The sequence below is a fragment of the Thermobia domestica genome, chromosome 13, assembly GCF_964235325.1.
Source record: "Thermobia domestica chromosome 13, izTheDome1.hap1.1, whole genome shotgun sequence".
Lineage (NCBI taxonomy): Eukaryota > Metazoa > Arthropoda > Insecta > Zygentoma > Lepismatidae > Thermobia > Thermobia domestica.
The window spans coordinates 91,606,341-91,632,475 of NC_137466.1; the positions used below are offsets into that span (position 1 = coordinate 91,606,341).

The following is a 26,135-nucleotide window of genomic DNA, read 5'->3' on the forward strand; positions in this document are numbered from 1 at the left end:
GAGCCATCTGCCCCCTTTTCAAATTCCAGTCGCAAATTGTAGAGTACAAGCATTTAAATATATTGTTTAACATCACTATCCGAATGAGTTTCGTGAGGTAATTTATACGTTTGGCAAAAGAATTGGTAAAAAATCATGTGTCTTGCTTGTTAATCGAGAGAATTCGGATTGAAATCTCACGTCTGTTAGTTCCGCCAAATTAATATTGGGATGGTACATTTAACAGATAAATTACTATTTATTTTCTTCCAAAAGTCCTTTTCATGTTTCATTTGTGATTATCTCCAGTTAAAATTGGTTTCATAGTTGTATTAGAGCTATGTCAATAAGTGAATCATAATTAAAGGAAGCGAAGAATATTTTGAGAGAACTGATTTTTTTTCCTTGTATTTTATTTGTTTCAATCTCAAGTCTGGCTGAAAAGTCTCAAAGAAATATACACAAAGTTTAATAATCTTAAAAAATAAAGATAAAAACTTTCATGTGACGATAGGAGATGATCGTGAAAAAAAAATCAGATTTAAGATTTCAACGGATTTAAGATCTCTATTACGTTTTAATATGTTTGAATCACTCATAAAATAAAGAGTTTTATTTATACAATAATTTAGCTTAGATTATTCTTACTGTACTTATCTATCGAATCATATCAGTATTTTTTTATAAGAAATATCAATTTTTGTTGAAATCATAACAACTGGACAACCATAGTTGTAAAACAAAAAGTAGATACAGGACTCCATCGCAATTTTTCGGTACGAAGAAAATGAATATTTTCATACAGAATAAAAATTGCATATTACAGACACGTTTAGAATTTGGAAATTGCTTGCTTTCTTTCTTTTCCTTTTCATCTTTAATTTCTTTTTTTAAAAGCCCATGAACTGTTAACGAACCAAATAAAGGCGATTTTTCTTTCACTGTTGGAAATCTTGCTTTTCTTTTTCTCTTAATATATCAAGTACGCGTATTAAAATATACCACATGTAATGAAAGGATTGTTAAAAGCAAGACAAGAGTAAGCGTACATTTAGAAATTAATAAAAGGTAAAATTATTTCTCACCTGTCAGCAAGACTTCCCCAAAATGGAGCGGAGAGAAATTCCACAAATGGCCTAAATCCGATTAGTACTCCACACTGACCTGGGTTCATCCCCATTTGCTTGAAATATACAGCCATAAGTGGGAAAAGAGACCCAAAAGCGGAATAGAAGAAGAAATAGAAGGTTTTGGCCATAAGCAAGTCCTGGTCCACATTGCTGCAGAGGAAGTCCAAAATATCAGACTTGCCACGAATTTTGTGCGTGCTGTCTTTGGGTTCCGGATACAAAGTCGGGTCCACTTCTCCTGTAGCTTCAGGATCGACTTTAGGCCTAATGCCGGGCACAACAGGAGGAGGTGGTCCCTCAGTGTATTGCTGCTGTGGCTGTTGTCCATACTGTGAACTTTCTCCTCCATCACCTCCATAATAACCACCAGAATAATTTTCGTTCACCATGGTATTCATTCCTACCATTCCCGTCTAGCCACCACCACAGGAGGAAAACAAAAAGAAGATTTTTTAACGAAAAAAATGAAAAACAAGAAATGAATCTTCATAAACTCATCTTCGTCACAATCTCTTTTAGATGCGCTACCTGCTGGGACCTGCCTCCTCCCACGAGAAGAATGGACTTTCTAGGTAATCAATACGTACGCCACACAGCTTCGGAATGGTAACAACAGAGAGACATAGCGCGCCTCCGCTATGCCGACTTGCGAACTTCTCTGTCCATTGACTAACTTCAAGTCTCCTCTCCTACACTTTAACTGACTTCTTAATTACGCATAATTTCTTGTTGGATCATGTCAAAGTACATTATCATTAAAAGCTTTTATCAAATATACATAAAACAATAAATCTGGGATAATTTCCTTTTCTGTCACTTTCTGCATATATATATAAGTGTATATATGTAGGCTATACACAATGTAAAAGTGCTGAAAACTGTATATGTATGTGTAGCTATCACAATCAACACAAGTGATTCGAGTGCGCAGTCGCACATTAAAATAATTATGATTGGCTACATTTGTCTCTGTGACGTCACTTAATTCAATGGTTTCCCCGTATTTCTTGTGTAAAGCGAAAGAGGAAAACGAAAAAGAAAACTTGCATTTAACTTTGATTTATTTTCACTTTTAAACGAAATAGATTAAAATTTAAATGCACTGTGTGTTTAAATTAAGATACATTGATACTATGTGCTTAAAGATACATTGAAAAATAACTATAAAAAAATATAGAGAAATATTGTTTGGGAAATAGAATGCTTTGACTAAGTATTATATTACAAAACAATCACGACAAAGATTTATGGGTGATAACAACCTATTTTAGGATATCAATTCTCGGTAAAGTGTTTTCGATGTTAATCTTTGCCTGTCGAAAGCAACTACTGAACTTATCATACTGAGTATTTTCCTGATCGATATATCCGAGTTTTGCTCCAGTTTTTTGCAAAAGAACAAACTAATATGGGACAACACAGTTCTACTAACGATCTCGATATTTAGTTGTTTGTCGTTGTTTCATGAATTTCAAAAAAGTATGGTAAACATGCAATCGTTCACTTCTCCTACTTATTCCTATACTTGACACGGTAAACTTTAATTAGTAACCTTAATAAGGGCAAACTTAATTGTATTTTGAGTTCACAAGTTGTGTTATTAAATTCAAAAATAATATCACGTTTAATGAAAAAAAACACATATTAGACATATTACACTATATCAGTCAATGGATCGAATTGGGCTGAACAAAATTGATTTGGGAACTAGCGAATCCTAAATGGTCGTTTCGGGGGTGGGTTGACCACTAGGACGATAAACGTGTAGAATAGGGGTTATGATGGCACAGTTGTACAGCGCTTATCTCTGGTGTGGAGTTCCTCGCTCGATCCCCAGCTAAGTAAGTTTGTGGTGGACAACATCGTGTTCGTGTGTTTTGTCGGGACACTCTCGTTTCCTCCCATTTTCTCATTCCACCAATTCTTCCATCATCATTCACTTGCTTTAATCATTATATCCCTTGGCCAAAAGGTCATAATTGTGGGACGTTAAACTGAAAGATTTGGAGATGCGGAAAACAAATTTTACATCTGAAGCAGAATAAGGTATCAAAAGCCCGTGCACCAGGTCAATATAGCTACTTAAAATAGTTTGGCGCCTAAATAATTCAAGTGCAAAATACGTATGTAGGCCTGTCTATTAAATTGGATTTGGTTATTTTGACGCTTAGGTTAAAAGAAAATTTTCGAGTACTGGATATATATATATAGGCCTATATATATATATAGGATGGACCGATCATTTATCTTCATACGACCTTGTGACTTTTAAACTAATACACAAAAAGCTCTGAAATTTTTTGCTATGCAAATATCGGCAGGGGAACATTGTTTGTTATATATCTGTGATACCACAAGATTAACAGTGTTGCCAACCCAACATAAAGTTGTATTTTTTTTTTCAAAATCCCACTAAATCAAGTCATTACATGTTTCAAATCTACATGCAAAATGAAAACACAGTATCACACTTGTCATGTACTAAGGACGCTATGGTATCGTAAATATCTCTCCCTTAGCCTAACGGGCAAAATGCTGAGACGTCAAATTGAAAGTATTACAAATATCGAAAATCAACCAAATTTTTGAGAGTTCTACACCAGTAATAACGCAAGTGAGACGGACGGGGTAATGCACTCTCGAAGTACCGTAATGTCGAATACTACGGTCATTATTTGACGTATTTCGAGCAAGTAGAAACAAAGTTACAAGGAATTGAAAACTTGACTTTTTCGGGAAAATGTTTAGATACGTTTCTCTTCGATTTACCTATTGTCTGTCTCATAAGTAAATGCATGTTTTCCGCGGGATAGCATCTTTTGCCCTTTACTATGAGAATGAAATCGGTGCACATTCCTTGCTACCACCTCGCGATTTAATTAAATGTCTTAAAGGTTTTAAAAGCTCAATCCTTAACCGAATCGACAGCTGCATGATCTCACTCTGCAGTTCATACAAGACACTATAGAAATATCGTAAAACTTGACAAAAAGAAAACAAAACGTCCTTTCACAGAGTAAAGCTTACGGTTGTCGCCATATATTTATAGAGTAGAAGTCTTGTGTATTTTGTAGTCCATAATTAGCTATGGTCAAAAAGATGGATTTCAGTTGTTTTCTGTGTGGTCAGCACATTGGTTTCCATCATCTTTATTTCTGGAACTAAATATAACTAATTTTATTTTTCGTTTAGATATAAAATACTCACCTTTAGTTCTGAACGAAACAGAGTTGAGTTGAGTTGATTTTAGTTTAGCGTCCCTTTCAGCAGCGAGGCTATATGAGACGTGGACCTACTGATTAACGTGAAATCCGAACCACATGAGCTCCCGCCGGCAATTGAACCCGGGTCTCCCACTGAACGAAACAGAGACCTTAGAGCAAAATGTCACTATGGCATTGCATTTCGTTACATAAAGAAATGAAAAATGATATATTTATACTTGAAAATGTCGAAGGTAATATGACAAATATTATGAACAATTCTATAATAGAATTAAGCAATGGTTTATAATAAAATAAACTGCAATGAAATGCAGGGTGTTTGAAGTTAGCAAAAATATTTGCCCTTATATGCTGAAATACAAGTTTCTTAAATAGATAGGGAAACTTCACCTTGAAATATACACAACGAATTTATTTCTTGATAGAATTTAAAACATGTTAAGAACTTTAAACCTTGAAGAACGCAACAAAAGTTTGACGTCCCATGGTTATAATACTGGCGTTACAAACTGACTAAAATAGTGATAAATACAGGGAGCAACTCACTGAACCAGCTCCTGTTTTTCGGTTTTTATATAAATTAACGTATCTAACGCCGGATTTTGGGTCAAAAGACATTTTTTCTCTGCATATATTTCAGGGAGAACATGTAACGTCAACATTTCATTAGCAAATGTAGCAACTGATCAAATTGAATAATGCCAAAAATAACCTACTTTGCTTGCTAGAACCTATTTTTGGTGGAAGTTCCTACATTTTTTTTTTTTAAGTGTTTGAATACTTCGGAAGGTTTTACAGAATACTTGTTATTATACATATATGTTTGTTCTGTTTGGTTCGAAAAAAAGTTTATTATGAAGAAAATGGTCTGCAGAGTTCTTTCTAGAATGTCTGTTATTAGTTGTAGTAGTTGATATGATTTTAGCGTTCCATTCAGTGGCAAGGCTTTATGAGACATGGACTTATAGCTTAACGTGGAATCCGAAATACATGAGCCCCCGCCGAGACTCGAACCCCGTTTTTTTAAAGTATCTTACCACAGTCAGTTCTTACCCGTTGGGGTTGGAACAGACCCTATTACAGGGAAACCTGTCTTTGTTGGCCACCATTGGTTCCATCCAAAAGTGGCCAACTTAGACAGGTGGCCAACTTACAGAAAATAAGTGTGATTTGTGTATTTTTAGAATAGGATTTCTAGTATTACTTGATTGTAAAATTTTAATAAGCAGTGGCACGACAGCTAGTTATAAATAATGTATATAGAGTAATCATAAAAAATATACAGTACTAGAAAATATTAGTATAGTATGCAAGAGCGCCGATTTCTCTGTAAATTTGGGGGGGGGGGCATTCAGATGCAGAAGGTATATATATGAAGATTTTAAGACAAATTGCACTCAAATTATATCAAATATTGTATACTCATAAATAAAATAGGGGCCACATGAGCTTTGGGGGCCCCGGACCCCCTCGGTCCCCCCAGGATCGGCGCTCTTGATAGTATGTTTAATATATATGCATACCTTTCTCTTCCTGAAAACTAGTCTGGTACATTGGATTATTCGGATTGAAAACACAATAACACAAACAACCATGAAATAGAAGTGTATGCACACAGTTTATTACAATTGATATTATAGCACCCTGAGTTATTCAGATTGAAAACAAGAAAAGCTAAGTTATAAATTGAGAAATTCATATGCAATTTATATGACTTCTTTTCAGTTGTTACTGAATGGTAGTTCATTCTAGACATATTTGCTTTATTCTTTTTGGCAGATATGCACATTCTAATATTGTAGTTATCTACCTCTTCTTAATGAGCTAGAAGTGTTTCCCTCGGAGCAAAAGATGTTTTGAGAAAATCTTGAGGGAATTCATATCTCAAAACCTCCGCTACCTTTTGACATGCAGTCAGGTTCCAATAAATGACAATTGAGCTTTAACCTTGAAATTTTCCGGAATCACTAAAGCTTCCCACTGATGAAAGGAGCCGATATAGCTAATGGTTTTACCAAAACAGACAGGATAAACAAATACGTACAATCATTTTCCTGAATTCCTGTACCTGCTTTTTCTTATTCACATCTTCCTTCACCACCCTTTTATGAGGGTAGTGTTCTGGCCATTGACCTCCAAGAACAAATCGTGCCAATCTATACTTCTTTGTGTCCAGTCACAAATACAGAACATCTGCCTATCATATGGGAATTCGAAAGATTTAAGAAAAATGACATAATTGTACTTTTCGTGGCCAAGATACGCAGGTAAATTTATCATTATCATCATAGGGTAAACATTGCTTCAGTGTGGCCAACTTCCAAGATAGACAGGTGGCCAACTTATAGAGTAGTAAGTAACGAATGTCTTATGGGAAAATGCAGGTTCAAGACGAACTAGGCCAAGATAAGCAGGTGGCCAACTTAGAGAGGTGGCTAAGTTGACAGGTTTCACTGTATTATACTAGTATTGGGAAGCAGTGATGAAACTGGTTAAGAATTTCGTGACCTGGAAGCAGTCACACTCGTGTCCCGGTATGACCGGAACAGACCTGGAGACGACGAAACGTCGTCATACACAGGGATAATTGATATAAAACTACCCCTGCTTTCTGCTGGTCTAGTGGTACAGTTCAGCGCTCGCAACGAGGCGAGTAACATCGTCTCTGCCGTCGCTCTAGTTTCGAGTGTTTGTTTACATCGCTATTTTTTTTTTGTGAGAACTTGAAGTTTCAGTGTGACTTATTTTCAGTTTAACCGTTCTAACTTTATAAGCATTTTCAGTGCATATTTATTTTGTTCATAGTTTGGTGACGTTTATCGTCGAATTACTGCCATGAGTTGCATACGAGCTAATACATTGCGTATCAACTTTGTTACGGTGAGTCAAAAGCCCACGTCTATTGCTGTTCATGAATGGATACGTAAGGTATTTAAGTTAACCCTTGATCAGGTGTTGTCCATTGAAATGGACTTTCTACGTAAGAACTTATATCTGAAATTAATTAACAAAGTGTTATGTGAACAAATCCTAGCTAGTACTAATGGAGTAGTGACCTACTCCGATAATAATGGGGAACATGTGTTGCCTATTGATTTGGCGGATAATTCTGTGGTGATAGTCAAGGTGTCCTTATGCCCCATGGAACTTAGTGACATGCAATTAACGCGTGTGCTCTCCCAATATGGCGATGTTACTAGTATTGTCGACGAACAATATTCAAAGGAACATGTTTATGCTACCCGAACGGGTCGTAAGCTTGTTAAAATGACTATTAAACGAAACATTCCTTCGTTTATCACGGTCTGTGGTTTACGTTTGTTTACCAGCTTTCCTGGTCAAATTCAAACTTGCGCCATCTGCAACTCCCCCGACCATTTTGTTCAGGGATGTCCTAAGAAGAGGAATTCCCGTCTTACTGTGCCATCTTCATCAACCAGTTCCGTTTCTCCCATTGTGCGAGTACCTCATAATTTACCAGTGGATCCATCAGCTCCTGATACAGGTAGTTACAGTGTTTTTCCCGTGCTTCGTAAGAATGTTCTGGAATCACCTTCTTCAAATCCACCGAACGAATCAGACAACCAGCCTGCAGATACCCCCATTCACTCCGAATCGGCTCCTGCAGAACCTGTACCATCTAATACCATGGAAGTGGAAGAAACTCAGGATACTAAAATTATTCCAGCACCCATAACACCCAGCACCGCACCAGCTGTTTCAACAGTCGTCACATCAGTTTCTACGGTAAGTGATACTGGTTTAGTCGAAGAGACTTGTTCCGTCTCTCAGACCGTACCTTTAGCTGTTCCACCAGAATTCACTCTCAACTTAACATCGCGATCTCGCGGTAGTGACTCCACAAGTGACTCAGATACAGAAATTACTCATAGTGATAAACGCAAACTCAGTAAAGAAAAAGTACTCAGTAGTGTATGTAGTAAGGACTTGCGTCCTATACACGATCTTTCTGTCGTTCATGCACGCCAAACGCGAGCATCCACAAAAAAGTTGAAATCAGTGGTTAATTCCGAAAAAGGGGGTACCTAAAATTGTAGTGGCATCATAATACTGCATTGTGGTACTTTTCTTTATTCTTTCTGCAGTGATATTACCTACTATTTATCATGTGTTGTAACGCTCGCTTATATTTCTTGTCTCTCCTCGTTTTTATGTTTACGTTCCGTTTAGCGACTGTTAATCTCAATAAGTTCACTTCTTTAGTTAAGCACCATGCCCTAAGTGACTTTATACACCAAGAAGAAATCGATGTTTTGTTTGCTCAGGAAGTCGCAGTCACGGAATTCCATTACCTACCGAATCATTCTCATGTTACCAGTGTTAGTGAAACAGCTTCAGGAACCGCCTTTATTTACCGCAGTGATCTCAATTTTTTGGCACCTTTACAACATCCCAGTGAGCGTATTACCACCGGAGATTTACAAAATATTCGTTTGTGCAGTGTCTATGCTAAATCTGGTTCTTCGTATAAAAGAGAACGAAATAATTTCTTTGCTACTGAACTCCCCCCGGCTTTGTATAATGGTCAGTCCCCATGCATTCTTGCCGGGGATTATAACTGCACACTTTCTCCTCTCGATGCTTATCCTCATTTCAGTGATTCGTCTGCTCTCCGTCAACTAATAACAACTTATGATTTAGTGGATGTGTGGCGCCATTTTCATCCTAATGAACCAGGACATACATTCTTCACGTCTGGATCGTCTTCCTCTCGATTGGACAGATTCTATATCAGTAAATCTCTTCTTCATGGGGTTCGAGATGTACAAATTACACCCATCTGCTTTAGTGACCACCTGGCAGTTATAATGACCATTGATCTCCCCGTCTCAAAATTTTTAAAACGAAGCGGCTTGTGGTATTTTAATACCTCCATCCTACAGGAGCCTGACTACATCCATCTTATTCACCAAGAATGGGCAGATCTTTTACACCGTCATCAATATTACAAAGGATCCCTTATGCATTTCTGGGAACAGAAAGTTAAACCGAAGTTTCGAGTGATTACTCAACAATATTGTCGGAAACGGAATGCTTCATATTGTACTCAGTATCAATATTACACCACTCTCTTAAGAGACTACATGAAAGAACAACTTCAAGGTAGCAATTTTCGACCTCAAATTCAAGAAATTAAAGCCCACCTATTAGCCATGCACAAACGCCGCATCCAAGGTTTCACAACTCGCAGTAAAATACATCAATATGACGACTTAGAAACTCCCGGAATTGTACAAATCAACAAAGAACTCATGCGTGGAAAGCAGAAATTTATATCTCAGCTTAAAGATGCCACCGGTCACGTGTATGTAGGTGAGCAAGTAATACATTGTGTCACAAATCATTATAAACAGCTGTATGCTAAGCCTACTTCCTTCTGTGACAGTCCCGAACTTCTCAACTATCTTCCTACAGTCCTACAGAAACAGGATCAAGAATATCTATCTAGTCCATTTACAGTAGAAGAGGTTAAATCAGCCATTGTTTCCGGCCGTCGAGGAAAATCTACGGGGATTGATTCCCTACCTCTAGAATTCTATATAACCTTTATAGATATTTTAGCACCCTTTCTTACGAACCTTTTCAATGAATATAGGCAGACTCTAGTTCTAGGTGAATCTCTTCGCACAGGTGTTACAGTTTTAGTACCTAAACATTCTCGCACTTCCAGTGTTAATGATTTAAGACCTATTTCCCTTCTGTGTACGGATTTAAAAATTTTAACACGCTGTCTAACTGCACGCATAAAAGTGTTTAGTGACAAACTGCTAAGTGCACATCAATATGGAATAGGCCAACAGAACCCGATCTATAAGGCTTTATCAAATCTTAGAGATTTCATTTCCTACCACGAATCAACTGCTCCTTCACCCGTTGCTATTTTAGCCACGGATTATTCTCAAGCTTTTGATAGGATTAACCATGACTACTTATTCAAAGTCCTTGAGAAATATGGTTTTGGGTCCTCCTTTATTTCTCTTGTACGAGGAATTTATACGCATAGATTGTCAAAAATTAAAGTTAATGGTGGCTTAAGTAACCCAATAAACATTAATAATGGTATTTTGCAAGGTGACCCAATGTCAAGTTTATTATTCAGTTTGTCCCTTGCACCACTTATATGCGCGACTGAACGTTTACTCCCTGGTGTGTCTGTCTACAATACCAAACTAACTGTACAAAGTTATATAGATGATTCCCACTATTGTTTACTAAATCCGGCCGACATGAATAGCCTACAACGGTTATTAACTTATATCAACAGGCTTCTGGAGCGCAACTCAATCACAGAAAAACAAAAATATTATGTATTCATCCAGAATACAATGCTTCATATAGCAACTACTATGATACGGTTCAAAGTGTCAAAATACTTGGTGTATGGTGGTACAATAATATCAATCAAACAGTAGAACAGTCATATAATCTTACAGCAAATAAAATCCGAAGTCTTCTTATAACTCATAGACAGCGAAACATGAACATTTTTAGTAGAAACTTATTTCTCAAAACGTCTGTTTTTAGTATTTTCAGCCACATTGCACAGATTTTACCAATGCCAGTTAAAATATCTAACCAGTTAACCAGTCACGCTTTGTTTTTCTTATGGCATTCCAAAATCTTACGCGTGGCTAAGAATCAACTCTACCTCCCCTCACGTGAAGGAGGCATAGGCTTTTTGCACATAGAAGCACAGGCACGTGCCCTTCTTATGCACAGAAGTTGTAAGCTGGTCTGTGAACACGAGACTTCGATTACGGCTGCTGTTATCAATGTCTGCTTCCACTGTTTAGACCTTCAGGCGCCAGTACACGTGTTTCCTTGGAGCTACAAATTTCCTCATTTACGTGATGTCATACTTGATATGATATACGCCTTGCTAGCAAAAGATCCAATTGAAACTGGTTCGGTCAACAACCTTTACTGGCGCTATGTTCGCTTGTGGGTTACTAGTATACCGACTGTTGTCTTAAAGCACCCACATAAAAGTTGGAATGCTATATGGAAAAACATCAACGCTTCCTTTCTCACTCACCACCAACGTACAACCTGGTATTTTATAGTCAATAATGTATACGAAACATTGGAAAAACTTCACAATATAGGTATTGTAAATAGTAATATATGCCCATACTGCAACAATCTTGATACACTAGCGCATAAGTTTCATGCCTGTTCCAACGTACCAATCATTTGGAAGTATTTTTGTATTTTAATTAGCAAAATTTGTCGTCTTTCACCTCATAGCTTTACTGTAACAGAACTTATTTTGTGGCCTGCTTTTAATTATTTTCCGACATTTAAAAACAATGCTGTTATCTGGATAACTATACAGACAATTATGTTTCTTGTGCATACTAATCGGCCTTATCATATAGAATTATACAAGCAATATTTGCAATATCAGGCCAGCCTTCTCTCACCTGCACGAAAAAGGAAATTTTTTGCTAACTATTTAACTGTTCTTACAGAGTCTTTGTCCATGTATGTAATGTTATAATAATAATAATAATAATAATAATAATAATAAAAAACAGAAAGATGACAAATCTGTAATACACTTTTATCATATCAGCTCATGATAATGTAGGAATAACTAATGGTAAATCTACTAATAATTATGTAACCTGCCTGCCCCGTGCAGACACCTATGTATATTTGCATTGTCTTTGTTCATTATGTCAGTTTTTTTTCTTTCTTCTTCTTTTCGTTTTTTTTATTTTACCATATTTTTTTACAAATGTATAAATTCACTTTTTTTTTTAATTTTTAATATGTTCATGTACTTTGTTTGTTCTTCTCAATAAAGAAGGTTTAAAAAAAAAGTGGTTAGCGCGTGCGTTTTTGGTTGTTGTAGTCTCGTGTTCGATTCCCGTTAAAGGTCAATCAAAATTTTACTTTAACTAGAATTTACTTTCATTAGTCATCCGTCTCCTTTAGCCTAAAGGAATTAAACGTTGAGAAGACTACACGTGAAAAAAGTCTGCTGTGGTGTTTCGTAAGCTATTTACAAAATAATAGAAAGACAGGAAAGAAAATCTCTTGAGAACTGAAACTGAACAATGTTTTAGTTGAGTTGTTTCTGAGTTTAACGTCCCGTTCAGCAGCGAGGCTATATGAGACGTGGACCTACTGATTAACGTGGAATTCGAACCACATGACCACCCTCCGGGAATCGAACCCGGGTCTCCCACGCCAAAGGCGCGTTTCTAACACTTAGCCACGAAGGAGCTCAACAATGTTTTAGCATTCATGCTTAACTTGGTACTAGCGTGACATTAAATTCAATGTAATATAAATATTACAAAAATTTATTATTTGACTGTTGATAACATGAAAAATGATATTTATCGTTAAATATTAAACATAACACCTCATTTTTATATCAATTAATAACTTAAATAAATAAATAACAAGACAGTAATAATACTATTAATCTATATCTACATAGTATATAAATGAAAAATACGTTGTCTACCATAACGAAAAATGGCCGAACCGTTTGAAATGAATTTTATTAACATAGTTAACATCTACCTCAGACTGGGTTGTTGTCACGATATTTTTATTAAATTGCTTATCGTAACAGAGGAGAGGGGGGTTAAAATTTATGCCAAAAATAGAATACCTAACGTTTGTGAGATTAAACTTGATATATAAAAACCTTATTTAAAACGAGTGTGCACGTGTCCGACCGTGTTTTAAACTTTCGGTATTAAGTGAAGAATAGGGGTAATTTGTATCATTTTTGCTCAATATATAAGAATGATGACATCGAGGTTGTGTCTTGTCATCGTAGCAAAACGGATGAAGCACTTGAAATTATCTTTTTAATATACTGTATTTAGTATTTGGTCCAGTCGGGTCTCTATAACTCATTAACGCATATATCATAAGAGGAAGAGATGAACATAAACACCTTATTTTCAAATATGAGCCCATCTTCCGATGTCTTTAAAAATCCGCTTTTGAGGGGAAAAGGGGACAAGCTCTAAATACAGCGGAACCTGGATAATTCGAACCTCAAAGGACCAGTAGAAAAATTCGAATTATACAAAAATTCGAATTAGAAAAGTTTTTGTAAATGGTTGAAATAAACAATCAAACTTCAGGTTTTAACATAAAGACCATTATTTGAGTTAATAATAAGTGTTTAAGTACCATACGCGCATTGTAAAACTAGAAAAAACATAGGTTAATACAATATGAAGTAAAATACTGTACTGTAATACGTACGTACATACACTAGCATTGTATTATGCATGAACATTGAAAAAATCATAAAAACAGAATTGAATATTACTGTATTAATATACAAATAACTGTCATGAGACTCAAAAAATCAACATTTTTCAAAAAATGCTGAGATCTTTGCTTGTTTCCTAGAATTTAGTCTCTCGGTCATTACAAACGAATCTAACAAATTCAAGGAACGGTTCTAACAAATTCTATTGTGATTTATGAGCAGTAGTGACGTGTGCAAAACAAAACAGGCGGCCGGCCAGCGCATTAGTGTGGTGTACGTGCTGGGAGAGGAGTGGAAAGGTGGGTGCGATGAGCTTCAAACTGAGTAGCCTGCTACAGTACGTATTTTCATCCGTTTCTTGGAAAATCCGACCCGATGACTTGACCTCCTTTTAGATTTACACGACAAAAACTTCGAATTATCCAGATTATAATTCGAATTAACCATGATTTTTTAAGCATTGTTTGTATATAAAATTCTAGGGACCAAGGGGAAAATTCGAAATAAAGAAGTTTTCGAATTACAGAAGTTCGAATTATCCAGGTTCCACTGTACTCGGTTTATATGTAAAAGTAACATCGTGATTGTCTGTCCGATCATCACGGGAAATCGAATGAACCGTTTGAAAGGAATATTTGAATACATTAAGTACTTGGAAGAAAATGATTATCTGACGTCGACTGGAAACTTCACAAACATGTGATGAATTAATATTTTACTCGTAGTTAAAAATGGCTACTTTACTGGTTAAAGGAAAAAGAAAAAAAAGACTCAAGCAGAAATCGAACCTAGGATCCTTTGCACGTGAGTCGTAGATCTTTCTAACTCTGCCACCCCGCCACTTGATAACTTTACGCTTCGTCTCATACATGCGTCGAGCTGGAAAAGGATGGCCCCCAAGCTTATTTACCAAAGTCTGCTTTCCCCTTGTTAGCTAACTCTCGCTGGGCTTTTCTGACGTTACTTTCATACAATACATGTTCTAAGCGAGGAAAGGAGTATTAAAAATATAAAGAAAGAGAGTTTCTGACGAATCTCTTATCATAGGAAGATGAAACTCGGCATTTAAACTCCTCCTTACAAATCTGTGACCACGTGGTGCATCGTTTTCGGAAATTCTAACAAAAGCAAGGCAACTGCTACATTATCTTAATTTCCCGTTTTGTGTTCATAACTGACCCAAGTGAGTAAGCCTTTTAGCTGTTTAAAATAAATCTAGAAGATATTTAGCAGTTAGATTCACTTAGATCGTTTTCATTTCACTTTGATTGATATGCTAATCTATTAGGGACCCTAACAGTACAAAATGTGCTAGGTATGTGTCATTTAGGTGTTCCAGCTACTTTCTAGGTACCTGACACTTGGCACATATGATATTCATGTGCTTAGTATGTACTTCAGCTATCTACAGTTTTAGGTACTTGTTACACCTAATTGATATTTGCAACTATGTACCACAAATATAGCATTTATATACCTGGCTCAGTTTCACACTTTAACAGTCATTTGTTTCACAAATCATCACTTTTCTGCCCAAAAAACACACTTTAAATTGGATTATTGGGGGAGACAGTTCCCCTCAGTTCCAAGATTGGAGGGAACATGTCCCTTTCATTCCCCCTGGGTTTCCTCCAGTAAACCTAGAACCACAATTTTAGGAAGCTAAAAATCAAGTTTAATTATGGGTCACAATAGTTCAGCGAGCTATCAACTTTTATACGCAGATTTGTGACTTTAACCCTAACAGCACAGGATGTGTTAGGCATGTGCCATTTAGGTGTCTCAGCTACTTTTAAGGTACTCGATACTTGGCACATATGATATTCATGTGGGGACCGCGCCAAGGTTGGACGACGACAAGGTTGGACGACGACAAGCCTGGACACTTTTTGTGTCCAGGCTTGTCGTTGTCCAACCTTGTCGTCAGCGACCCAAAATGAGATATGCCAAAGCATCTCTGGGTCGATCCCGACAAGCCTGGACACCTTCAGGAATGTGTCCAGGCTTGTCGTTGGCCAACCTTGTCGTCAGCGATCCAAAATGAGATGTGTCCAGGCTTGTCGGGATCGACCACGACAAGCTTGGACACCCCAGGAATGTGTCCAGGCTTGTCGTCGTCCAACCTTGTCGTCAACGACCCAAAATGAGATGTGTCCAGGCTTGTCGGGATCGACCGCGACAAATCTGGACACCCCAGGAATGTGTCCAGGCTTGTCGTAAACTACCCAATTTGAAATGTCTGTTCCAACAAACTCTACCAGTTAAGGCGTTTACAGTTCATACATACATGCCCTTCAACAGGGTGCGAAATCATTTGAAAATGGGGGGGGGGGAAGAAGTTCAACGATGCACACTAATGCTTCGTGGAGCCTCCAAAAAATTGAAATATTAATGGATTATTATTATTATTATTATTATTATTATTATTATTATTATTATTATTATTATTATTATTATTATTATTATTACTCTGCTATAAAATGAATAGAGATTACTACTCACGTAGTTATGAATACTGGTGTCAATTTTGGGGTTTGCAGGTATTGAGCGACAGGAGAAAAGTTATTGAAAGAGATTTTATTAAGAAATTACTAGACAATAGCTATCATAGTGAATATTGCTTGCATAATATAGGTATAAGGGTACCAATGTATAATACAAGAAATATATCAACATTAGTTCCGTTGAATCCGAAATCTCTAATTTTAAGAAGACTGACCAATTCTTTTAATTTTGTTTAATTTATTTTTATCAGTATAAAAGCATGAATTTTTGAGCTTGACAAATATTGTTACTATTTATGACGACTATTTTGATACTAAAAAAAATGGTGTTAATTTGACAAGGAATTATTAATCCGATATTATTTTACTTTATTTTATCATTATGTTTTATTGTTTCAGTATATAGCTTACACTGTATGTAATATGTGTTTATATTGTCTGATAAAGTGCTGTATTTTTGCCGTTAGGCTGTTCATGGCACAGAAATAAACATTATTATTATTATTATTATTATTATTATTATTATTATTATTATTATTATTATTATTATTATTATTATTATTATTATTGTTACTACTACTACTACTACTACTACTACTACTACTACTACTACTAATAATAATAATAATAATAATAATAATAATAATAAATGATCAAACTAGTCGTCATTGTTATTTAAAAATACTTTAATGTTATTTATTCATTTACCCAAAATTGGTAAGTTATCTACTGCATTTAATATACACTTCGGTGCATATGGTCCAGGGGAGCACAGTACCCTTGTGAGAGCACAGTACCCTTGTGTTTACCATCATATTGAAGACTGCATTCACGAAAATAACGGTAGAGATCTAAGGTAAACGCACCGGATTTCGACAGGTTAAGTACCTTTTTCAAAATCAATTGCCTATTGTGGCCATAATATTGGTCGGTGTTGGCCCATTTTTTTCCTTGAAATGTACAGTCTCTACTAATACTAAAAGTCACTTCAAGGCTCAATTGCTAATGTTAAAATTTTTTATAAAACTGGAACTCGCCAATGGAACCCGAATTCGACACACTTCACCTGGTTTCGATAGTTGCGGTATCTGAATTCGACACCTTCAATTATATCCATGTAAAACATTAAGTCGGCATTATTAGTAGTAGTAATCTCTGCTCAGCTTCAAATATTGTTTTATTATTATGCAGAAATTATCAGACGGGCAAAAGAATACAACTTAAATTTTCTGAACTGAATAGTTACTTCGATGATCCTCAATTCGACATGCTGGAACTTGATTTCGACATTCCATGTCGAACTGAGATTATAACTATCGGAGAATTATGCAACAAATAGCTTTATGAAAGACTTTGAACATGCTTGTACGTTTAGATATTCAGTTAAAATTATATTTGCACTACTGAGCATGAATTCGACAACCTTGTCGAAATCCGGTTCACGTTACAAATAAAGGCTCGTGTTTTCGACAACCCCCCGTTCATGTTACATCACAACCTTTGTCGTCACAGAAGAAAACAAAACGCACTGATTGAAACTCCTTTACAACATTGAAGTACCACTATTTGCTTGAAGCAAACCTAACTTTAATAAAAGTTTACGAAAATAACCTGCCGTCTTATGATTTTCTTAAGATTATGTGTTTTTTCTCGAAGAGTGTATCACACACACAACAATGTACTTCTTTTCTCCATACATATGACTCATCTACTGTAACTGTGCTTTTGACACGAGAAAAGACACTCCCATAATGATGCCACTTCTATTCACGATCGCAGGGATGACGTCTTACGCTTATTTCACAACATTTAAGCACAGGTATGTCGAATTCGGGTGCCTGTCGAATCCAGGCGCGTTTACCTTATAAGTCAGAAATAATAGTCCCTGAGAACCGATGTCCTAACCAAGCATTAGAACTACTAACTTGAAGCGCTCCACCTGGCCAACCATAGTTCCTCATGAGCTGTAGAGTCAGAGTATAGTTTTTATTATTTTTTATGAAATTCTCGTTTCTTCGCTACGTACGTAGTGTTTCAGTTTGGTCGTTCAGATATACGGTCACCTTTGTAAGTCTAAATAATACTATGTATCTATATTGTATTATTAGCAACAATATATTATTATAAATAACAGATATGTTTCAATACAAATACTTGATAGACAACAAAAAGGCGTGTTGCCTCAGTGGTAGAGCGCTCACCTCAGGTGCGTGGGATCAATGGTTGGATCCTAGCTCGCACCAAATTCTGCTTGTGGTATACAAACAATTGTGTTGGGGTTTTCTCGGGGTCTTCCCGCTTCCTTCTGTCTTAATCTACCCTTATAATTCATCTCATCATGTCCGTCTTCCTTAGCCTTACTGAATATTCGTAGGACGTTAAACTTTAGAAAATAAAAGCACAAACACTATAATACGATTGATTTGCTGATTTAAGTTTGATGACCCTTTTCTGCAGCGAGACTACGAGATGTGGACTTACAGTTCAAGGTGGAATCCGAACCATCGTAATCGTTTAAATTTTTAAGGCGCTCCCACCGGGAATCGAACTCAGGACCCCATGCACCGAAGATGGTGCGTGCGTGCTAGCCACTAGACCACCGAAGAGAGCCACAATAATACGAGTATTGAATGATTGTGTTACTGTATATATAGACCTAAAATATGGTTTGCAATAACGTATCTTACATTAGAGAAAATTTTTAAGATTAAACTTCACTTTCTTTCCGTGTGTAACGGGAGTTGAAAATGTGATGGCCAGAAGAAACTCACGTATGAGCAGCAGTAATAGCATCCCATAATTTTAAAGGAAACCCACTGAGTTTAATTATCAATAAAGATTTCAAGGTACCCGCCAACATACGGTTTCTTTCGGAACTTTTAATATGAACAACACTGAATCCACGTTCACAGGCAGCAGTTGATAATGGCACAGAACGAACTTTCCGCGTTAAGGCTTTAAGAACTTGAAAATTATTTACCGACTTAGAAATTGACTTGTACTCTCTCCATTCTGACACTGTAGAACCCCCGCTTGGTCTATTGGCTAGCACGCTTGACTTCGGTTAGCGTGGTCCCTGGTTCCACGGTGGGATACAGTTGAACGACCAAAGTGATTCGGATTCCATTATAATCAGTAGGTCCACGTCTCCTTTAGCCTAGCAGGCATATCCGTGGGACGTTAAACTAAATCAAACCAAATCATTCTGACACTGCAGTATCAAGATTCAATCCAAACAATTAAGCTGCTTTATGTACGCCTACGTTACCGTATAAACCATTCAGGCTATTACGATCTTTATTTTCAAACATTGAAAAGCACTTTAGCATATCTTTAAAAGGAAACCTTCTTTCCACTTCGTCTATTAAACCCTGGATTACCTGCCCCCTTATTTGATCAAACTCACTATCATCACTCCCTGTATCAGATGCTTATCTGCAGTGCACTAAATAGGTACTTATCTTTACAAAGACTTTGGTTGACATCATCTTTCATACGCATTTCTCTCAGAGCTTGGATTGTAGAGCCAATTTTTTCTCTATTTCAGTGTACGAAACTGCTTCCTTTTGCATCATTTTACTAATATTAGACAGAATGGACGCAATATTCAGAACAAAAGCGAGCAATAGAATGTTCTTTTTCCCGACAGTTTATTATTATTATTATTACTCTTTATATACAAGTGTGCAGGCGGGACATAGAGCCCGGTTCCTCTATTTACACCTAGCATTCTTTTCCTTTGCTTTAAGAGAGCTTGGTTTCTCCTTTATACCAGCGTTTGTGTGCAAGGATTTATATATAAATATATTTGTGTGAGATGTATATAAAATCAGGGGAGGCTTTAGTTTTCCCCAGTATATCGTCCTTTTTTTTCTTTCCCTTTTTCCTTCTGTTTTTCGTTATTATTGGTATTATTACTATTATTATTATTATTATTATTATTATTATTATTATTATTATTATTATTCGTTAAATAGTTTGGTTTATGCCGATGTGGCCACACGTGTGGTTGTTTCACTATAAATGTGGTTATTGTTTCTGTTGTTTCGTTATTTTGTTGTTGTTGTTTCTGTTTTCTTCATTATGTTTCGTCTTTCGTGTCTTGGTATTGTTTTCTGTTATAATTGTTGTTTCACTTGCTTTTAATTCTTGTTTGTTTGATCTTTTGGTTCGATCTTTCGGTCTGCATTAAAGCCTTTTTCTGTGTGTGTGTGGTTTGCTTCGTTCTCTGTTTTGTTGTTTCTGGTTGGGATATTTGACTGCGTTTTTTTTTTTTTTTTTTTTTTTTTTTGTTCTAGCTTCAATTTTTTATTCATTCTGTGTTTTCGGTTTCCTTGGTTAGATAGGTTTCTGTTTATCACTTCGTTTGGTATTTCTCCGTTTTCTATTTACTTCTTCTGATTTTCCTTCGTTTCTTTATTATTATTATTATTATTATTATTATTATTATTATTATTATTATTATTATTATTATTATTATTATTATTATTATTATTATTATTATTTTCTGTTTTTTTTTCTGTTTTCGAGTCCTCTCCCAGAGTTTCTCGTTTGTTTGTGGGCTTGTGGTGTATTTTTGTCTCTAGGAGACAGCATCGTTTTTTTATCTTGCTACATCCAGGTAGTTTGATCGGGTTTGGTTTGTTTGCATGGTGAGTCCCCACACACCTATGATTTTTGGCAGATTTTTCTGTTTCAAGTCTTTGTTTTGTGCCTAGGATTATTTTCACGATGGGCTTCAGTTCTGTTTTCGTATAAAGGTTTTTTAGGGCCCATTTCTGTCTGAGTTAACTCCATGTGAACGTAGTCGTTCGCATGGGCAACCGACACCCGGTCCCCCTGTGGTTGTATGTTTGCGCAGGAGAAATGTTTTGTAACCAAGTCCAATGTAATAATATACATAAGACTATCCAGCCCTTTCCTGTCTAGTGATGAGGCTGGTGGTTATAGAATTTCTCCCTCGCATTCTTTTTCCGACCAACATGTCTCGAGGTGTGACGGTTTGGTGCGAGTGCTATTCTTTTTTGCTTTTCATTCTTGGTTGTAGAATTTTGGTGTCTGTGGTATATAGGGGGTCTGTGAGATTTATTTTTCTGAGTTGTCAGTATTCTTTGGGAGTGTTTGTTGTGTCTTTTATTGCTATTTGGTATAATTATGTTTCAGTTTCTGTGTGAGTTTCTCGGGTTCCTTTTCAGAACAATCTGAGTTGTTTCGTGTGTTAAGAATTGGAAAGTCTTTTCCCAGTACTTTCAGTTGGTTGCGGGTTGGAGTTTTGTTTGAGAGATTGCGTATTAATTATTCTTTTCATTTTTTGTGTTTGTTTTCTGGTTCTGCATGCTTTTCCTTTCTCTTATTTTTCTTTTTTTCCCTTTCGTCGTTTTTTCGTTAGGTTTGTTGGTGGTGGTTTTTCAGTATTGCTTGGGTAGTGTACGTAAAATTTTAACTCTGTTTTGAAGTTTTTGTGGTCCTGAGAGAGACCCTTGTTCCTTTGGTGTTAGCTTTTTTGTTTTATTTTTGGGAAGGTCTTCTATCGATTCCCTTCTAGGTTTTCTTTGTGGGTGTTTTTGTTTCCGTTTTTCTGTGGTTTGGTTCTTTTCGGTTGTGGTTCGTTCTTGTTGTTGTTGTGGTTGGAATATTTCCTTTGGGGAGTCCAGAGCTACTTGTTTTTCTCTGGACTGCCTCTTTTTGTATCATGTGGGCTAAAGCGAGACTTGCGCTTCTTTAGGGCAAGTTCCCGCCTTTTTTTCTTTTAAGTGTTGGTTCTAGTTGTATGTGGTGTTCAATGACTCGTCTGTTTATTTCAATTTCAGTTTTTTAAAAAATATATTTTGTTTGTTTGGTTTGGAAATTGGTTGGTACTTTTGCGTGTTCAACCAAGTTCATATCTGATTTTGATTTGTCAAATTAAATGTACATAAAAACCCTGTATATAAAAAGTGTATAATTTTTTTAACTTTATGAAAGTAATTTTTAATGCTGAAATTGTATTCAAACCACATTCTATATGGTTATTACTTTTAACAAACATTAAGAAAACACAAATAGCTCAATACCCGCGAACTTGTACCTTTTCATACACACGCACAAATATATTCATTTTCATAAAATTTATATTTGAATTGAAATATTCTTGGTAAAAAAAGAAGAAAGCAACTTTATGGTGTCTGCGGTGCTACTTTCCGGGGTATTTATCATCTCCCGAGCCTGGAAACGGAACGAAACTTTTCTGGTGGAAATTCACGCAATGCTGCTCTTTCAGCGCTAAACAAACTTATTTCTACGTGCTTTGAATGCACCAAATCGGCCCATTGGAATGTGTCCAGGCTTGTCGTTGGCCAACCTTGTCGTCAGCGATCCAAAATCAATCCCGACAAGCCTGGACACCTCAGGAATGTGTCCAGGTTTGTCGGGATCGACCACGACAAGCTTGGACACCCCAGGAATGTGTCCAGGCTTGTCGTCGTCCAACCTTGTCGTCAACGACCCAAAATGAGATGTGTCCAGGCTTGTCGGGATCGACCACGACAAGCTTGGACACCTCAGGAATTCGTTCGAGACTGGTGCAAGAGGATAAATTGAGAAGTGTCCAAGCTTGTCGTTGTCCAAGCTTGTCGTCGTCCAAGCTTGTCGTTGTCCAACCTTGTCGGGAGCGACCAAAATTAAGTGTCCAGGCTTGTCGTCGTCCAACCTTGACGGCGTCCCTTCATGTGCTAAGTATGTACTTCAGCTACCTACAGTTTTAGGTACTTGTTACACCTAATTGATATTTGCAACTATGTACCACAAATATAGCATTTATATACCTGGCTCAGTTTCACACTTTAACAGTCATTTGTTTTTATGTCGTCACTTGCAGGGAGTAATCTACACCCCCAACACCCCCTAACAGCCCCCAATTTCTTTACACACGCCCCTGGATGGAAAAGGAATACTCCCCCAAATCCAATTGTATCAATCAGTATCATACAGGTTATTTATTACATCAAGTTAAAAAAAAAGGTCTAGCGTTTAGGAAAGAAGGCAATATCCTTATTTAATTATTTCACTTCAAAATACGAAGCTACTTCGTTCTCCTGTACGGCTTTAAGAACCATATGATCCCATTGTTTCGGGCGGTGTTTGGATCAAAACAATTGACAAAACAGACCCGCTCATACCCAGGGCCGTGCCGTGCGGAGTCGAGCGGGACGACGGCCCCCAAGTAAAAATTTCTGACGTACTTACTGGTCACTTGGGACATATATCTGTCATGTTCTAGGTACGTCATTTAAGTACATATTGTTTCAGATACTCTAACAGCACAAGATGTGCTAGGCATGCTACATTTAGATGTTCTAAATTCATCTCCCACATTTGATGCATTTGTTGCTTCTTTATCTAAGCGAGTGTGTACTAGAAGCAACAAACGCATCAACTTTATTAGATGGCAACTGTTGCCAATCATTTGAAAGTGAATATGGAAGAACCATGAAATGAAGTAAATAGACACTCGTCATTTTGTTATAAAATTACATGGCGAGTAGATTTTATCTTATCTCAAACGGTTATCGTCGAATATACGATGTTAAAGGAGCACACTGATTAGCTAAATTCAAAAGACCTCTACAATTTACCGCGCTTCATCGCCTTTGTGGCCAAAGCGGTAGAGCCCGCGGCTAGTAATCCAAAGGTCGGTGGTTCGCTCCTACCCTAGAGTACATCTTTTACTTGTTTAAAGTGTTTCTTAGAATCACCTTAATGTAAACACATTACGCATATAGGCGATTTAACATATTTTGGGGAAGTAATTTTGTGGTTCATTGACGCTTACGGCATGGGGAACATACTTAGAACATACTAGGCACGTTCCTCAGGTGCACGTCAGGCATGTGCTAAGGGGCGGACATAGACTGACTATCACTTGCCATCCATGTGATTTCTCTGTCAGAGGTACATAAGGCACATACTGAACACATTCCCGTGTACCTGAGGGAACATGATAGACATATGCCTGCTATGTGATTGTGCTGTTAGGGAATCTATTTTGGGTTATGTGAAATTGCTCCAAGTTCGGCTTGTAGATTAATAGAGACCTTTGAAAGTTCACAAACCAATCATCTTTTCTGAAACTGATAGTTCTAAGATTGACCAGTTGGTTCATTAGGAGTGTAACATCCCTTTCAGCACCGAGACTATATGAGACATGGTTCCACAACTTAACTTGGGATCCCTAACTAAATGAACTCCCATCAGAATTCAATCTCTTGAAAGGTTTGATTCCATAAATGTTACATGCTTTTCATTCTCACATGAGTATTCCCAAACAGAATATGACCTTCCAGAATACATACTGTCATTCCACTTGGTATGAACACTAGTTTATTAATCATATTTTCATTTAATAGTGGACATGATTTCTTTTCTTCAACATACTGAAACATTTAATAATAAAAACAAAATATACTAATATTGTTTCTTTTATTTTCTCTTTATTTTTTCACACAGATGAGTATTTCATCGATAACATTGTGTTTTAAAAGAAGGTGTGTTCAGTTTACAGTTAAGACAGAGATAAGACAGCCACTTGAAAGCACCTCAGGTTATATTGCTTTGCTCTTCTGCCTACTGGTTTCCTCTTCTGCCTTCAGGTTATATTGCAGCAACCTACTACTTTCATTTCAATTACTTGTATATTAAGTTTCTTATAAAAGCTTATTTTAAAATTTTATTAATGGAAAGAAATCTAGAACTTCGTTACTTTTGATCTACCTAGGTAGAATCATATTTGCAGCGTTATATTATTACCTTAGACAAGAATAAGAAAAATCTAACAGAATGACACCATATATAAAACTCTAATACTCAAGTAATGGGTGTTCCTTCGACGAAAAGGAAAAAATACTACAAGTAATGGCTGTTCATTTGACGAAAAGTAAAAAAAAAGTGAATATTACAAGTAATGGCTGTTCATTTGCCGAAAATAAAAAAATAAATATTACAAGTAATGGCTGTTTCTTCGACGAAAAGAAAAAAGGCACTTGACGAAGATTCGAACATGGTTCGGCTGATTGGTAGGAGAGAACGTTACCCACTACACCACACACTCAGGTGCTTGTTTTCTTGCTATACACTTTAAACATTCAGTTTATGATTTTAGTTTCTGTCGTCTTACCGTGTAACAGTATAAAAGTTTCTCTGCTTTCCCTGCTTGTCATACTATTCGTGTTATTTATTGTGTAAATTGCATTTGCAAACGTAATATGTTTTGTTGTTTTACCAGGATCCACAGCCTTAAAAGTTTCTAAGGCAATTACATTAAGTCAAATGATTGTAGCAATGTCTACTTCTGTTCGGCTAGGCTCTGATATTTATGGTTCTGCTGTGCATTTCCCTTTCCCCACGAAGATTAGTTTTGGTTGCGTGTTAAGCAAATCGTCAAATACCTGAGGACCGTTTTTTTCAAAACTCGATAGAGCAAATTTTGAGAAACGGAAGTATAAATGTGATAGGTATGCTATTTACACTATCAATCGAGCTGTGAAATCAAATTTACAAATCTCGAAATGTGCCGTGTGTATAGAATACTAAATTATGAGTATTTTGTCAGAATTTGATAGAGGTTATGTGCAATAATAACAAAAATTCAATGCCTGTAAAAAAAGATGTGTGCTCTATCGAGTTTTGAATAAACGTTCCTCACATCTTTCCATCTATTCAAGATGCTACCTGTATCAGTAAGAATTGTTCCGTCGTCTGTCTTTAATATATACGCGCTAGGTTGATACCCTTCCTTAAATTCATTGATGCCCTTGAACATGTCTCGATTTTTTTTTTACTTCATTAATTCATACTTTACTTCATCTTCAAGTTCATTAATTTCAGATTTCAAAAAATCGCGTTTCTCTCTTCTAAACATTTTGGAAGTTTCACGTTTGATATCAACGAAATTTAGTGTAGTTATATCGTTCGGATTTTGTAGCCAACGCACTTTCGCCTATTTTCCCTTCTCTGTTAGTTTGGTGCATTCCGGGTCGAACCATGATTTGTTCCT

The 26,135-nt window shown here is 36.5% G+C and overlaps 1 protein-coding gene across 1 annotated transcript in view; it reads right to left on the reverse strand.

Annotated features, from left to right (window-relative positions):
* Window positions 1-1,883, reverse strand: part of jef (major facilitator superfamily domain-containing protein 6 jef) — a 46,377-nt gene extending 44,494 nt beyond the window's left edge. Inside the window, exon 1 of the mRNA XM_081736081.1 lies at window positions 1,065-1,883. Within this exon, the coding sequence (XP_081592207.1) occupies window positions 1,065-1,516 (452 nt within the window). The 5' untranslated portion in view covers window positions 1,517-1,883. The remainder of the gene's footprint in view (window positions 1-1,064) is intronic.
* Window positions 1,884-26,135: the final 24,252 nt, after the last annotated feature.